General features: G+C 40.4%; 1 protein-coding gene across 6 annotated transcripts in view; it reads right to left on the bottom strand.

Moving 5' to 3' along the window:
• Positions 1–15,903, bottom strand: part of nf1a (neurofibromin 1a) — a 94,702-nt gene that overhangs the window by 66,876 nt on the left and 11,923 nt on the right. For 3 of the 6 annotated variants that reach the window (XM_067593773.1, XM_067593774.1, XM_067593775.1), the window contains exons 3-19: positions 13,824–13,907; positions 11,930–12,120; positions 10,165–10,271; positions 9,934–10,001; positions 8,337–8,412; positions 7,293–7,450; positions 7,014–7,187; positions 6,403–6,531; positions 6,224–6,298; positions 6,001–6,132; positions 3,869–3,943; positions 3,603–3,740; positions 3,356–3,469; positions 2,613–2,692; positions 1,103–1,226; positions 588–834; positions 372–445 (exon numbers count right to left, since the gene is read on the bottom strand). In XM_067593773.1, the coding sequence (XP_067449874.1) occupies positions 372–445; positions 588–834; positions 1,103–1,226; positions 2,613–2,692; positions 3,356–3,469; positions 3,603–3,740; positions 3,869–3,943; positions 6,001–6,132; positions 6,224–6,298; positions 6,403–6,531; positions 7,014–7,187; positions 7,293–7,450; positions 8,337–8,412; positions 9,934–10,001; positions 10,165–10,271; positions 11,930–12,120; positions 13,824–13,907 (2,046 nt within the window). The remainder of the gene's footprint in view (positions 1–371; positions 446–587; positions 835–1,102; positions 1,227–2,612; positions 2,693–3,355; positions 3,470–3,602; positions 3,741–3,868; positions 3,944–6,000; positions 6,133–6,223; positions 6,299–6,402; positions 6,532–7,013; positions 7,188–7,292; positions 7,451–8,336; positions 8,413–9,933; positions 10,002–10,164; positions 10,272–11,929; positions 12,121–13,823; positions 13,908–15,903) is intronic. The other 3 variants (XM_067593776.1, XM_067593778.1, XM_067593777.1) reach the window with 1 other exon arrangement.

Below are 15,903 nucleotides of genomic sequence, written 5' to 3'. Positions count from 1 at the left end.
CATTAACAGCAGTGCACAAAGGACTGTGTCTGCAAACATGCCTTTAACAAAACAATCAGCTTTGATGTGGAGATTTTTCATAGAAATGTAGAATTGTTCCTATTTAACTTCATTTTCATTGATAAGATAAAACACTGTGAGAAATGTTCAAATAACAATTGCAATAGCAATTTTCTTACAATTTTCTAGAAAATTATTTATTGTCTTCTTGATTTTGTTTTACCATTTAAAAAGGTGAAATCAGCTGTAGATGCTCCTAATTTGAAACCATGCCAGTGAATCATCTGCGGCTTCGGCCAGCAGTGATAAATGAAGGTAAATCATTGGGAGAGAACAGAAAAACACAACTGTTCATTTTGAACAAACATTACCCCAATGTTTCCTGGTGTGGGGTGCTCTATCCTCCTCAGCAAGGCCATCACCCTCTTCTGCAGGGTGGAGCGGCCTGAGAAAACAACAACCAAACTGTTCATGGAAACTCACAGTCAAAGTTCTCAAGTTGGTAAAGCCTGTATGAGCTATACAAAGCCCCAGAGAGAAGCCGTGTAGACACAGATTTTAACACGATTGGGATTTCTCTGACTGACCTGTTCCCATCATGTTGCTGACGGAGGCCAGCTCACTGAAGGTGGCGTAGTTGGGCAGGATGGCCTGGACAGGCACCTCGTCAGCAGCGCTGCGGATGTCAGCCTCCTCACAGAGGTGGCGGAAACACGACATGGCTACCAGCACCGCCTCCGTGTCCGGACTCCACAAGAACATGTAGAGACACACCTCCAGCTTGGTCTGCGCCTGCCGGCAGACGGGGATACCACCACCCATCGTGGCACACTCCTGGAGGATCAAAGATACACACAGCTGTCACACCTAATCTTTCTTGTTTCTGAGCATTCACACCACCACAAATCTGCTTCTCAGCCAGGGAGACTGACTGCTGTCATTGTCACTGGTTTGCACTGATTGGCCCAAAGAGAGATTGCATCATTTGTTCTGAAGATGATTGCTGCAGGCTTGTTTGCATTCAGATTGATGTGACTTGCCTCTCGAACTATTTTTAACTAACAACTGTTTATTGCTGCAGTAACAAACAGCTGTAACAAACCTTGTTCTTGAGCAGAAACTTGTTCCTGCAGATGAGGATCTCCCTCAGCCATTTGAGAACTTCTGTCCCGTTGACCATCTGCTGGCCAATCAATTTGCGGCAGATGAGGAAGAGCACCTGTGAACTGAAGACAGACACAGGTGGAGGAGGGTCAGTATCCTGAAACCTGTTTGACTCAGCAAAACATGAAGATGCTCTACACATGATTCTTACAAGAGAGATATAGCCAAAGACAATTTTCCACCCTGACAGACAATAACCATCTATTCTACTCTATTGAAGGTGACTGCCGTCTGTGCGTCCATGGTTTACATGCAGATTCATGACATGTAAAGAAATATATAAAAGCAGGGCTAAGCTAACTGGTCACTGTTCAAATGACAACATTCAACTTCCTGTCAAGCAGGACGGGAACCCTGGGGAGAAAATCTCAAGATATATTGACAAACAAACAAACAAAAAATCTGACAAAATTCAAGAAAATTTCCTCTTTTTTTTTTTTTTAATACACAATCACTACATGTTTTGACAGAACTAAGGCTTAGAGTATTCTATGGCTGAAACTAATGGCTAATTTTCATTATTGATTAATCTGCCAATTATTTTCTCAATTAATCAATGAGTCATTTGGTCCATAAATGTCAGAAAATGGTGAAAGTCACGGTCTGCCAAAGCCCAAGGTGCAACAGTCCACAACTCAAAGATATTCAGTTTACTGTCATAGAAGACTAAAGCAACCAGAAAATATTCACATTAAAGGAAGCTGGAACTTAATTCATCAATAAGTTTTATGTCAATCGACTAAACTATCGACATGGTTCTATCTATCTGTATACAGACATTTATTTAATAAAAACAAATGTACAACTTGGCCAATAAATCAGTTTATATTAGTTTATGACATATACAGTACCAGTCAATAGTTTGGACACATGTTCTCATTCAAGTGACTTTTGACTGGTACTGTATACCTGGCTATTAAAGGAATGAGAAATGTCTGAGACAGTATGTTTGAATCATTTAGAAATAGTTTTATTACATAGTTCGTCCACCAGGGAGCAACGACAAGTTGATTTTTCAAATGTTAAACGTCCCATCTGACTTTTTTTAAATTCTAAGTTCTGCTGGCATAGCCTAAATTAGTCATAAAGACAAGGACAAGCTGAAATTTAGTGCCTTTGCCATAAGCCTGTAAATAAAGGGAGAGAAAACTAAAGGTTCAGTTCTTGTTTACCTTGTCCAACAGAAGTAGAAAACATGGTGTTAAAAAGTGAAATAATGGTGCGATTGGGATCAAGTCTAGTAGGTTTTCTGACCCTTATTCCAATTATTCTAACACATATTGTGCAGACTGATGTCAGATTAAATGTGATCAAAACTTAATATTGAAAAATGTAAAGGACTGTAAAGACACTGCAGAGCTACTCTGTCTTATGAAGCAGCACATCATGGCTGTCACAGTCCACACCCATAGAGCCCTTCCCTCCCCTCTTTATGGAAAGATGAGTACCTGATGTCCCAGAATGTTTCTATAGGAGCATCAGGATTCCACAGCTCGATGGTCTCTGGCTGGTGCAGAACTAACAGAGCCTAGACAGAGACAAGAGAGAAGATGAGAGAGGTAGAGGAGGAGAGAGGAAACATGTTTCGTCATTATTTGAAGTTTGTAGTGAAAAAAAACCCCCCAATAATGCAATAAAGCTAAATAGGATTAAAGAGAAGAAGGAACAAACAGAATGAAATGATGACTTCAATTCCATTTTAGACAGAAATGATCACATAGACTCAACTCTCACCACTCTGATGCTCTTACTTTCTATTTTTTACACACAAATACTGTTTTTTTTTTCTTTTCTAAAAGTTAAATGAAAGAGTGAATGCAACTCAAAACTTCCCACACAGACGTTTCACATTAAAAGCATTCCAGCAGTTTAAAGTGCATGATTCCTCCCATTCCTGGCAGGCTTTTAATATGACACATCTGCAGGAAGTGTTGAAATAAAAGTCAGAGTATCTCTGCTGCAGCTGCTTCAATTTAGATTATTCTTTTTTTTTATCCTTTGATTACTGAATTGTATAATGTTCTAATGTCCATAATGTTCATTGAAAATCTGATTTGTGAGGAGAAAAAATAGAAAATTAAGTTAAAATATTGAGATTACAGGGAGAAAGGTCAGAATTCTATGTGTTCTCTGTCGTGAAAATGAAAAGCATGAAATGTGCAGAAAGTGAAGGGTTGAAGGTGCCTCTGACCTCCATGGCTTCTTGTGAGAGCTGGGTGGTATTGGTTAGAGGCACTAGCTGCACCAGGCCGGTGATGAGCTCTGCTGTGCTGCTCTGCATCTCTGGAGCTTGCTTCACTGGGTTCTAACACACAATACAGGAAAAAAGTATGATCAAACTGCCAAGTCTGACAAATTCAGCTTAAAAGTCATTCGGTTTAAAAGTCATAGGTTACAGCAGCAGAGCCCTTGCAACCTGATTGTTGTGACAGACTCACATGCAACATGAGTTTGGGGTCAGCGTGGATTAGTTTGACCAGAGCGAGGAGGAGGCACTTGTAACTTCGAGTGTCCAGTTCTGTGGCTTTCTCTTTGAACTTAAGGCTGGTGGTCATCTTCCCTTTGAATGTCAGGCTCTGTGTGAGAGACAACAAAGGAGGACGGTGGTAAGGTTCAGGAGCTGTATTAGAACACCTGAAGACTCTGTTAACAAGGAAAAACGCTTTGGAGCAAATTCAAAGGGTTAATTATACACTCAACTCACTTTCCTGTTTGACACAAATGTCTGTATTGTGTGTGAATTCAGTGAAGTCTCAGGTCCATCTGATTTAGGCACCGACTGACAAATAAAGCAAATGTTACACTAATACTTCTGGGCATACTTCAAGGATAAATAGATTTTTCTTCATGTCAACAAAGTTCATTTTCAGACCCAAACCAACAACAAATTGATCTACTAACAAGTATTGTGTGCATACCAAAACGTGATACATCTTATTCCTCTGTGCTGTAGACCTACGTTGTTGTATAGTGACCAGCTGGAAATTATTGAGCCTTTTAAAAAAATGAAACCATAAATGTGTGAGCTGTTTTTTAAAGATTTACAGTGGGGTCCAAAAGCCTTAAGACCACATTGAAAATCTCTAATATTTTCACATAAACCTGTAAATAATAAAAGTTTGAGGATTCAGAAACATTTAAAAACAAGTTATAACATGTAAAATGAAGAAGTAACTTATCTCTTCCACTCAAGCATGTGTTCAGATGACACTGGTGGATTTAATCTACTCATCGGAGGCCTGGTCAAGTAACTCAACTGACAGTCAGTGTTCACCTGTTATAAACATGGCTGTGCCTCAAATTTCCAGCAGATCATTGCTTACTAAGTAGCAATGTGATAGTCGGAAACGTGGCATCAGAACTAAGCGAAAGTCAGGAGTCAAATTGTTATTCTAAGCAAAGAGGGGCTTTCTCAGTGTGACATCATGGCTAGACTCAAGGTTTCTAAGGGGACAGAGCATGGAACTCTAAAATACTTTGCAGAAACTGGATCAATTGTATCCAAAGAATGATCAGGCACACCAAAAGTGACCACAACATCAGAAGACCAATACATCAAGCTTAGTTCCCTGAGAGATAGAAAAGTAACTTCATCACAGATACAGAATGTGGTAAATAAAGAACACAAGACTCCAATCAGCAAAAGTACTGTCAAAAGAAGAGTGTGTTGAAGTGGTCTCGGAGGACAAGGACCAGTTTCTAAACCACTTCTCAGCAGGGGGAACAAGGCCAAACGCTTGGAGTGGGCTAAGAAATACCAGCATTTCACAGTGGATGACTGGAAAAAAGTCCTATTTACTGATGAATTCAAGTTTGAGATTTATGACAGTAACAGAAGGCTGTATGTAAGGAGAGGAACAGGAGAGAGAATGATACTGCAGTGTATCAAACCGACAGTGAAAGATGGTGGTGGGAATATTCAAGTCTGGGGCTGTTTGTTCTACTTTGGAGTTGGACACCTGCATCAAATTGACTGCACCCTGACCAAGGAGAAGTACCACTCCATTTTTCAGAGACATGCTATATCCTCTAGTTTGCATCTTTGTGCAGTAGGATTCATATCGCAGCAGGATAACAACCACAAACACACCTCAAAGCTTTGCAAGAACTATTTGAAGACCCAAGAAGACCAAGGAATTCTGATTGTCATGGACTTCCCCCCCCAGTCACCTGACCTCAAAGCCAGGCATTCAGTGACATCACAAGAAGCTCTTTGGAACATTGTCAAATCATGCTGGGATAACATGGGTCATCAGGTCATCAAACTGTCATTAAGGCAAAAGGGAGGACAAACCAAACACTAAGATATTCTGAAATTTATCTACATTTTTCAAAGATTCAACTTTTTACTCAAATTGTTAAGCTGATATTACCATTTGTAATGAAAAAATAGAATGAAATTTGACTAGTGGTCTCAGAGTTTTGGACCCCACCGTATGTCTTCAGTGGGAACTAATGGGCTTGGAGTTGAGAGGGATTTATTGATGACAACAGGATTTATTGTCCTCAAGGACCACGATGGAAATAAATCTTGTGGAGAGGAGATCATCATATCATTTTCTGAAATGCAACTCACTAGAAGAGGAAATGATGTTACTATATATTCAAAGTAATTATAACTTGGGTCATATTTTTGTATTCCTTTCAGGCAAAATAACATTAGAGCTACAATGAGGTATCAGGAGATATCAGCTTAATGCAGATGTAAAGGTATTGGTGTATATGTCGGCCAATAAATACCAAACTAGGTTTGAGGTCAAAACAGCATCACCATTACCCAGTCTTTACAACTTTACCCTGGCTGTAATATGTTAAATGCAGTGAACATCCCCTCACCGGAGTCATGCGTAGTGGAGCGTGGGTGCCGATGCCTTGCACCACCCGGTTGAGGGTGTCTGAGAACATAAAGCGAAGCTCACTAGAGTAGCAGTACACTGCATCGATCTTAGGCCACCAGTCCAGATGAGACTGAAAGCAGACAACACAGGATCAGAAGTGACAAGTGAAGAAACTACATGTTCCATTAACACTGATGTGGGAAGAAGCTCTGCAGACTTACGTTGGTGATTATTCTGTGCAACGAGTTGACCAGGACAAAGTGAAAGGTGGAGGGGGAGGAGGCGGCCAAACAGACCTTCAAGACAAAGAGAAAGCTGATCAAAGTTCTGTCCACTGGATTACCCAGAGGATGGTGTTATAGACTAACAGGGCAAACTTCAAATGATTGTTTTAGTCCACCTTAAAGTGCTGGTTGTTGTGAGGATTAATGCGGAAACAGGAGACAAAGCAGTCCATCATTAGCTCCACATCAGCGTTCTGACTGCCCGTCCCCCTCCAGAAGGGTTTGGCTGGGTTGAACAGCAAAGCCTGATGGGACAGGGAGGGTCACAGGTCACACAAGGTCATTCAAAAGCACATCCGTGATAAAATATACTCCAAGCTTTTCACAATAGGCTCATACAAAGCTACAGAGTAATATATAAGAGAAAGTAACAGTAGTGGTGATAACAGTAACTAATTAGCTTGTAACTCCTCTCAGGGTCCATCAGACACGCAACATTAGGGACTGTACAAACATTACGGGGGCAAGGAGAGGACTATGTTTCACTTTTTAAAAAATTAATTAAATAAAAACCCACTTTTGATTTCAGTGCTTTCTGTGTCCTTTTTGCCTTTGAGAAAATGATAATAACTCTGTCCAATGAAAGGAATGTTGTGGGAAATTCACCATTTTTTAATATCAAATGATTTAATTTTCTAGTTGCTGCTTGGGGCAAAAAATAGCAACCAACATCTATAAAAATATGAAAAACTACAACATGAAGAGAGTTTACAGTAAGTGGTCAGACCTTGAGATCCATGACGATGGACTGGACCAGGAGGAAGATGGTTGAGTGATCCTCCCAGTTGATGTAGGTGGAGGCTTTACACAGTTTGACACAGGCAATAGCAGCACTCTCCATCAGCTGCTTGCTGCCACCCTGGCCCGCTAAAGCTTTACGCAAACTGTCCATAAACAGTTTCTGCACACACACACAACAGAAGAGGGAAGGAAGGCAGTGAGTGGTTGAGTCCCTGTGTGTGTGTGTGTGTGTGTGTGTGTGTGTGTGTGTGGTCTTTCCACTCACCTTGTTGGCCTTGCTGTCTTCCACAGTGTCTTTGGAGATAGTGTGTGTTATCTCTGGACAGAGGATGAGGAGGATGATCTGCAGAGGCCACACTGCTGCCTTCCTCTTGGCGCTCTCTGCAAAGCTGTCCACTAGGTCAAACAACTTCTCTGCAGCTTCTGTACATCGAAACGCAAACGCACACGCACACGCGCACGCGCACACGCACACGCACACGCACACGCACACACGCACACACACACCATATTATTGAAAGCCACTTCACTTTCAAAAGGGGTGGTACTTAAAAAATGTAAGTAACTGCCATTAACAAATCAGGAAATCTAAATATCAGTATTTCCTGATATTGCACCAATTCACCAACCCTTCATTTCATGTGTACAAACTCATTGCTTGTTTCTAATGAGAGATATTAATCTGGACATGATGCTCACAGTGATGAATTATCTATTTCAACAATGTTTCTAGTCACTGATTGGAAGAACATTTTTAAGTTGTGATTCAATGAATCCAATTAAATTAATCCAATAAAAGAGCAACTTAAAACCCTGTTTTAGCTCCAACATGCCCCCTTCAGGGTCACTGACACTCAGCTCTTCTCCAGCAGAATTGACTTTCTCTGGAAAGGCAAAGAACGGCTGTTACATTAGTTATTAGTTAGTATGACGATCAGCAAAACCCAACATGGAGTTTTAGCACCCCCACTTAGACCAATCAGTGTCATGCTCAAAGTATCAAAATGAGAGTCTGATTAGCAGCATTGGAGATCTATGCATGATGTACACAATCAAACTAACAAACACTTCGTTCATTTAAGAGTATCAACTAATGCTGGTCCAAGTGCAATGGTAATTATTTGCCTTTTTCTAGAAAAGAATCAACTAATTCTGCCCTTCAGACCAAATATACAATCCAAGTGTGGAGAGTTTGGAGTGAACACATAGGTGCCCTGTCTGAATGTGAGATTTAGCGATGGACTGAATCTCTGCTGAAAGAGTGAACACTGAGGTGAAGTTGTACTAAACTCTTTCAATCTCTTCATACCTGCCATATCTGCTTGTGGTCGCTGGTAGAGCATGGTGAACTCATCTGGGTAATTCTCCACCCAGTTCCAAAATGCCTGTAGAGTGATAACAGAGTAAGTATGACAAGAACCTGCATACAGATAAACTAGGCAACAAGTGTTAACAACAGCTCAATTATTGTTGACGTCCCCCTGAAGTCAAAAAAACATTTAGTGCATAAAAACACATTAAGACTGTATTCTGCACAAGTGGGAAAGTTTTGTAAAAACAATTAAAGCTCAACTGAAAAAAAGATGTTTTTTAAATGTACTGTTGATAGTTTTATTAAAAAGAGAAATCTCTAGATGCTACTGTTCATTGTTTGTGATGTGAAAACATCAGATTTCCACACAGTCAGAGAAACAAAAAGCGTTCATCCTGAAGAGTCGATCATACTGGAGGGTAGAGGAGGAGACGGCAGAGTCGCTGGTACACGCCAACTTCACTGCATCTAACACGGAACTGAGAGCTCGGAGCAGGAAACACAGTCCCTCTGCGTCACGCTGTCCTCCGTTTTCCATCACAGTTATATATTTAGGTCATTTAGAGGAAAGAATCTGTAAAAGTTTACAGCCTGTGACGGTGTCACGCTGTGTTACATTGTGTATAATGATGTGGATAAAAAAAAAGCAGTGATTTGACTGACAGAATGCAGGTGGACTCAGGAGTTTATGGACTGATGCAGCCCTACCTTTTCCCCCTTATTTGCTACTCAGTTTATTTTGCTGTTATTACTGTGTAATTTCAATATTCATTTAGTCATTCTTTATTATGTACTGACTGAATGTCGAGTGGATACTTGTATAACGCATCATTTGGCTTTGTTAAATTGAGAAACAACTGACTCATTGTCATCTGTCTATAAACCAAACTGCTCAATAAAAGTATCTTTTATAAAAAATGAAGAGAAAAGTTCTTTGGTGAAAATATCCAAAATGCTCCTTTTTGTCTCAGCCAACTGGAGGAGCGTGTTGGTGTCCAGAACCACAGCAGCATCTAACGGGTCCGAAGTGACATCTGCAGGTATGTTTACATGCTGTTCAATGTTCTGCAGCTGAGCAGTTAATTAGCTATCTAGCCTGCTAACTGACATTAGCAGTGCACTTTTACCAGATGAATGTTTGTTTGGTGGCTCGTTCAACAAGACGTGTGTTTATGTTTGCAAGTTAGATAAGAAGGAGACTTTTGCAGGAAAGCTAATGTGGGTTGCTGTTCAGAGACTGTGGCTCTTGTGTTGTGTAGCAGGATGCTATCAGGCTCAGTGTGACCGTCTGCTCTGCCTATGATAGAACGCCACATTATCGCTTTATGTAAAGTTTGATTTACTGTACCGAAATAAGGTCTCCAGCTGCGTAAGCTGAGAAACTAACAGTATTCTAACTAAAACCATGAAACCAAAACATTTCAAATATAAGATTCTCCCTTGAGGTTTTTATTTTTTTTTTTTTCCCCTCAAAGGAGAACACAGGACAAGTGACCTACAGAGAAGATATGTATACTGTAGTAGATAAAAATGCTATTTAATTTCTGTTGGACTAAAATAATGGTGAACTGTAACAGGCCAATGCAAGACTTACCTTTTCTAAACTGTTGATGACTGCTAGTTGGGCAGGCTTCTTAAGGGCTCTAAACTTCAGAACAGTTTCTGAAAACAAAAAAAACAATCAAAATGAACACTCACAAGACCAGCTCCAATGAAATAAGACAGGACAAGAGTGTGTGACAATTTATAATATATTACATTACACTACCATGAAGTCTGGGCTCCTTTAAGATCATGTAAATCTGTAAGAGCATTGGAAGCTAACCTTGCAGCAGCCTCTTCAGCTTGGAGCAGTCCACATTGATGTACTGCATCAGCTCTATGTCATGAACATCCACATTGTCCTCCGAGCACACAGTCAGCTCCTGTAGCCTGAGGACACATACAACACCACATATGTATTCTGCTGCTTTAGTGTAGTGGTCAAAAACAACAGCACATTTGAAGAGAGTTTTAGCATTAATCCAATTGGACAGTCTTTTGCTGAACACACTGCTGCTGCTGCTGCTGCTTCTTCTTCTTCTTCATCATCATCATAGTATGATTCTGCTGCAAGTCTAGTAGTAGCCTATAAAATATACTCAATTATACCATGGTCTGGGTGAATACTATTTTCTGATTGGCCAGCAGGGGAGTTAAAACTGATTAATGCACACGTAGTTTGGTTCAAGTTTAATTACCATTTGAAATTCATCCGCTACCTAACTTGTAACCATAGCAACATTAAAAGAGCACAGCTGTCAAAGTTACTTGTTATGAAGTTTTGAAGAATGGGATGCAGCAGAGGAAAAAGAAATGGAGAAGAAAAGAAAGAAACCAAGCAGAAAAAAACAGCAGGAGGAACTGACACCTGAAGAGCTTCAAATGATAGAGGAAGAGAAGGACAAGATTCATACAAAAAAGGCAAAATGGGCAGTTAATATACTGCCAAAAACAAAGGCACACTGATTTGGAGACATACTCTGCCGTTATGCTTAATGACACCTTGCGTGAATTTTATGCCTCAGTTCAGGCTGGTGGTGAGTACAGTGTGGCAAGTTGTCATGACAATGTAAGTGCAGAACTTTCACCAAAAATTTGCGAATGCTTTAATCTTATATCGTTGGCAAAGGACCATGGTATAAGCTTGATATCAACTTGTAGGTGTGCATTAAACGGTTTTAAGGCACAACGTGGAGGACCATTTACTTAGTGCCCATGCAGCCCTAACATCCAGTCATCCTGCAAGTAATCATTATTTTCATGATCAATTAATCCTTTAGTCTACAAATTGTCAGAAAATTGTGAAAAATGCCCATCACAATTTCTCAGAACCCATGTTGACATGAGTAAATTGCTTATTTTGTAGTTGCCAATTAAATGTTCTGTCCACAGTCTAATCACTTCATTTACTCATCTTAGCTCTACTGGTCAATACCTGATACAATCAGTGTGCTACTGTTGATCACAGCTCCAAAGAGACGGCTAGTCTTGCTCAAAAATAGCTGTTAACAAATGAGTTCCTATTTAATTGTTCCTGACAGACCAGAAAGTGACACCAGTATAGGTTTCTTGGGGCCAATATGCATTTTTGAGGTACATGCCTTTTATTTTTACTGAAAATTTTGAAGATGTGTAGAATTTATATCTGATTAGATCATCTCCCAAAGTGCAAGTGAATGGCTCTGTGATTAACACTGCCACACAACAGAAACAAATGCTGCCAACACATTCTGGAACTTTCTGTGTGAACATGATCTATCTTCTTCTATAATTGAAAAATTGAAACAGAGTTTGAAAATTGACAAGGTTTTAGTATTTACACCAAACTTTCCATCAATGGCCAGGATAGTAATGACAGTAATATCTATTTAAGTATATACTGAAGTATGTGGCATTAGAAACTAAATACACAAATGTTTAAGTGTTGATCAATTTTGATCAACATGATATATAAAAGATGGAGAAGACTGGTATATATCACATATTTCATAGAGATTCTAGTCATACTGAAGAAGGCTACATGCTGTCCCAGAAACACACTGGGCTACCTGGTGGAGATGCGGCTGAAGACCGCATTGAAGTTGTTGCAGCTCAGAGAGAAGAGAACAGCTGAGGCAGAGGCCCGGAGCTCAGCGGCGTGCTGGTGGCCCTCACGGTACGTGTGGATGAAATGGCAGATCTCTGGCAGAAGCTGTTTGACCAGCATGGTCTCATCCAGACGCAAGCAGTCCTTGGATTGCTGAGGAGGGATGACAGATAAGAAGAAGGCAGTCAGCAAGAGAGGGCTTTGTCACAGAGAGACTCTGGGTCGGGGAACAGGTCAAAACAGGTTACTGACTGACCCAAAGACACATTTTGTCACATGGCCTTAAAAATATCCTGTATCAGGACACCTAAAGTGGCCACAATGACATTGCTGAGTGGATGGAGAGTCAGCCAGATGTCCACATTAAATACAGTTTCTTCATCAGTGTTGTTATAAAATTCAGTGTTTCTGCTTCAGTAAATGATTTAACTACCCTTCTGCGTCAAGGTAACCTTAACTTATCTAAAGGTAAATTAACTGCAGGTAACCATAGCAACAACACTTATTGCTTCATGCTACATTACCAGTTAACTCTGATGACAAAGCAGCCATGTGTTAAACAGGCAACACACTCTTGATCTGAACACCATCATGTACTATCAGTTATGGAGTTTGAAGTTCCAAATCTTGTATTCCACTGCAGCTCTTCCAACTTCTACTGTACTCTTCAGTACCATTCCCTGAGAGATTCACTTCCATTTAACTGGGAATTTTCATGGAGAAGTACAGGATCGAGATCCAGGGCCATTCTAGACATGTTTTTGATGGATCGCTATCTGCTACATACAGTACAATTGATTTCCAAACCTTTCCCTGTGTTACTTATTTAATGTCAGCTTACTGTAGGCAAAGTATGCGCTGTGATGCTGTAAAATGTAGGGAAAAAAGTATAGTTTAAAAATGCATAGGACTCAGGGCTTGGTATTTATCAAGCTTCTCAGAAAAAAAAATTCACAAAATGAGTTATTAATGTTTTTGTTTTACACATGACGAGTTTCATTGCATTGAAAAGCAGTTTGATTATCTTATTTAAGTGATGTTGCACACTTTTGCCACATCATAACATAACTTGATATTGTAAAATATAAATACAGTAATAATGACAGACATGTACATTCATTATGTAGTATCAACAATGAATGGAACAATGTTTGGACCTAGCATGTGGATGGAAAAGCAGGAGGTCCATAAGCTGTACTGCAAAGCATCTTTCTTTAAAAATCCTGGATCTAAATTTAACACCAGTTCCAATTCAGAACCACAAATACAGACAGGTATCTGGCTTCTATCTAACTGTGAACGCTAATGACAAAAACCTGTACAGGAAGCTGAGAGCAGTTCACTGACTTGAGCGAGGAAACACCTGCTAATGTCATACGGGCCTGCTGGACGGCCGAGGTGCTTCCCAGAGACGAGGAGAGCGTGACTGATGGAGGATAAGTACATTAACAGAGGTTTGTGTCTGGGTGAATGCAAACACAGTAGCAGATACTGAATCATTTCTGGGTTTGATTTCAGACTAATACAGATGGATGGGGGGTATAGATTTGGTGGGTAACAACCAGCTCCCACAATAAGCAGTAGTGGTAGCAGGGGTCTTGAAAGAGACGAGACACAACATATTTGAAGTTGTTCATTATATGATATAGGCTGGATTTACATTCACAAACTCCATCTGAACAAATATTGAATCCTAAAAATTGTTTTAAAAACTGCTGATGGGGTGAGATTATTTCCATACTGACAGAATTCTTCTCTCATCAAAAATAAGTCTCTATATGTCTGAGTCTGAGACCCAGCTAAGTGTTGTTTTCTACAGTGGAGGACAGCAAGGTCTGCAGAGGGGGGGCACTCACCCCAGCCAGGCACTTCTCCAGTGTGTCCAGGATGATGAGCTGGGAGAGGTAGAGGTTCTTCTCAGAGGTGTCTCCAAATATCCGCTGTGGAGACGAACAGTCAAAACATCATTCAGCCAGCTGTTACACATGAGGACACAGTGTTACGAAACTTCAGGTTTGCTGCTGTAGTGTCACATTACTGATTAGGATCACTTTAGCCACACTGACATCATTGCATTGTGAAGGATGGAGATTCACACCCCTATTTCAAATTACATCCTGCTATGACAATCCAACAAATGATCAACCGACTCAGCTGACTCAGCAAACATATCTGTGCATTGAGGCCACTACTTTAACTCATACTACGATAAAATGTGATTTTTAATATTACTATTATTTGTTTTAATTCATTCTAGGGATGCACAATATTTTTTTGAGATCCGTTATTTTCCCTCTCATCTTGCCGATGCCGATATATGCACACATTTTTTTACACCTGGCTGAGGAGACTATTGCACGTGCAATCATAGACTGTACTAAGTATGATCAATCAAGACAATATATGAAGGAAGAACTTAGGAAGACTGGAGTTCAGGAGTTCAGCATTAAAACTTTAATGAACCTGCCAAGTGGGTGGAGCAGTAGAGTTTTCTTTGAGTTTATTAGACAGACAGGATTACTCTGTAGAATTTAATCTCTGGTCCACACGCTGAGGCAGAAGGTGGCGACAATGTAGCTAATAAACTGGTTGCCAACCGCCGTTATAAACCGAGAGGAGAAGAAAAACATTTTTCAAACAGAGTGGTAAGTCTTGTTAGCTGAGGTGTTTCCTCTCTGTGCAATAGAACACAGCAGCTCCTCCGTGGATTTTCTTCACCCTGACAGTCCCAGTGCTTCCTCCGCAGGCTCCACTTCACTCAGCTGCCTGACAGACCTGCTGCTTCTTCCTACTTTAACATGAATAATAAACCGAGGCTCAGTGCTCTGGTTGGATCCACATGGAGAGCCAGGGCTAGCTGGGAGGCTGGAGGCACAGCCAGACGGTGGGGGAGAAGGCGACAAATCGGCCTGTCATATTGGCAGAAATGTTTGTTTTGGGCTGATGCTAATATTTCATTTTAAAGCCATTATCGACCGATACCGATGACGTACCGATATTATCGTGTATCCCTAAATGATGTTGAGTGAAAAGTTGCTTTATTCACTGGTCTTTACTGAGACATAAATGTGCGTGTCATCTGCATAACAATGATATTGAATATTGTGTTTATGAATTATGTGTCCCAGAGGCAGCATATACACACAGAACGGGAGGGGGCCAAGGATGGAGCCTTGGGGAACACCACATGTCAGGGGGGCCAACGAGGAAGATCATAACCATGATAGTTCTACTTTAGCGTTTCTCAATGGGGGCAGTTTTAATGCCAGTTAAATCCTATATTTGAATGCACATTTTCACAATTTTATCATTAGTCTTCAGACTTTTCCTGTTTTTCGAAGTGCTGTCAGGTCTATTTTCCTCCATTTTACACGCGTACAAATTGGGCTCTGAGCGCTTCAAAAATGCGGGTGAGATATGACTACAATGTACCTGAACACCTCCCGTGTAGAAACTCGGAGCTTTTGCTGATGCTGCTCTGCTGAACGTGCTCTGCTTTCTATGTAGACACGGAGAAACTGAGTTGCTAACGCGTTTTGCTGCCACTGATGGTCTCGCTAGCTTCTCTGTCCTCTCCTCTGCTCTATTTGTCGGTTTTTGTGTTTAGCTGAGTTTGTAACATATATTAAAATTTGGCAAATTCTTGTAAACTTAACTAGTGGCTCAAACAGCCCCTCCTGTCAAGCAGCAGCAGAGAGATGAGGAGAGAGGACAGGATGAAGATACTAACTGATGTCTGTGTTCTTCATTCTTTCTAAACTTTACTCACTATTTTACTGTCAGGAATATTATTTATTTTACTGACATTTTGATTTCTTTCCAGTGAGACATTAATGGATTTATATAGTGACTTATGATGGAAACATTACTGTTGCTGCTGTAGCAACAATATTTTGTCACATTTAAATTATAAATCTATTCAAATCCTGTTCTGAA

The sequence above is a fragment of the Thunnus thynnus genome, chromosome 7 (assembly GCF_963924715.1).
Source record: "Thunnus thynnus chromosome 7, fThuThy2.1, whole genome shotgun sequence".
NCBI lineage: Eukaryota > Metazoa > Chordata > Actinopteri > Scombriformes > Scombridae > Thunnus > Thunnus thynnus.
This window is presented reverse-complemented; position numbering and strand designations above follow the sequence as displayed.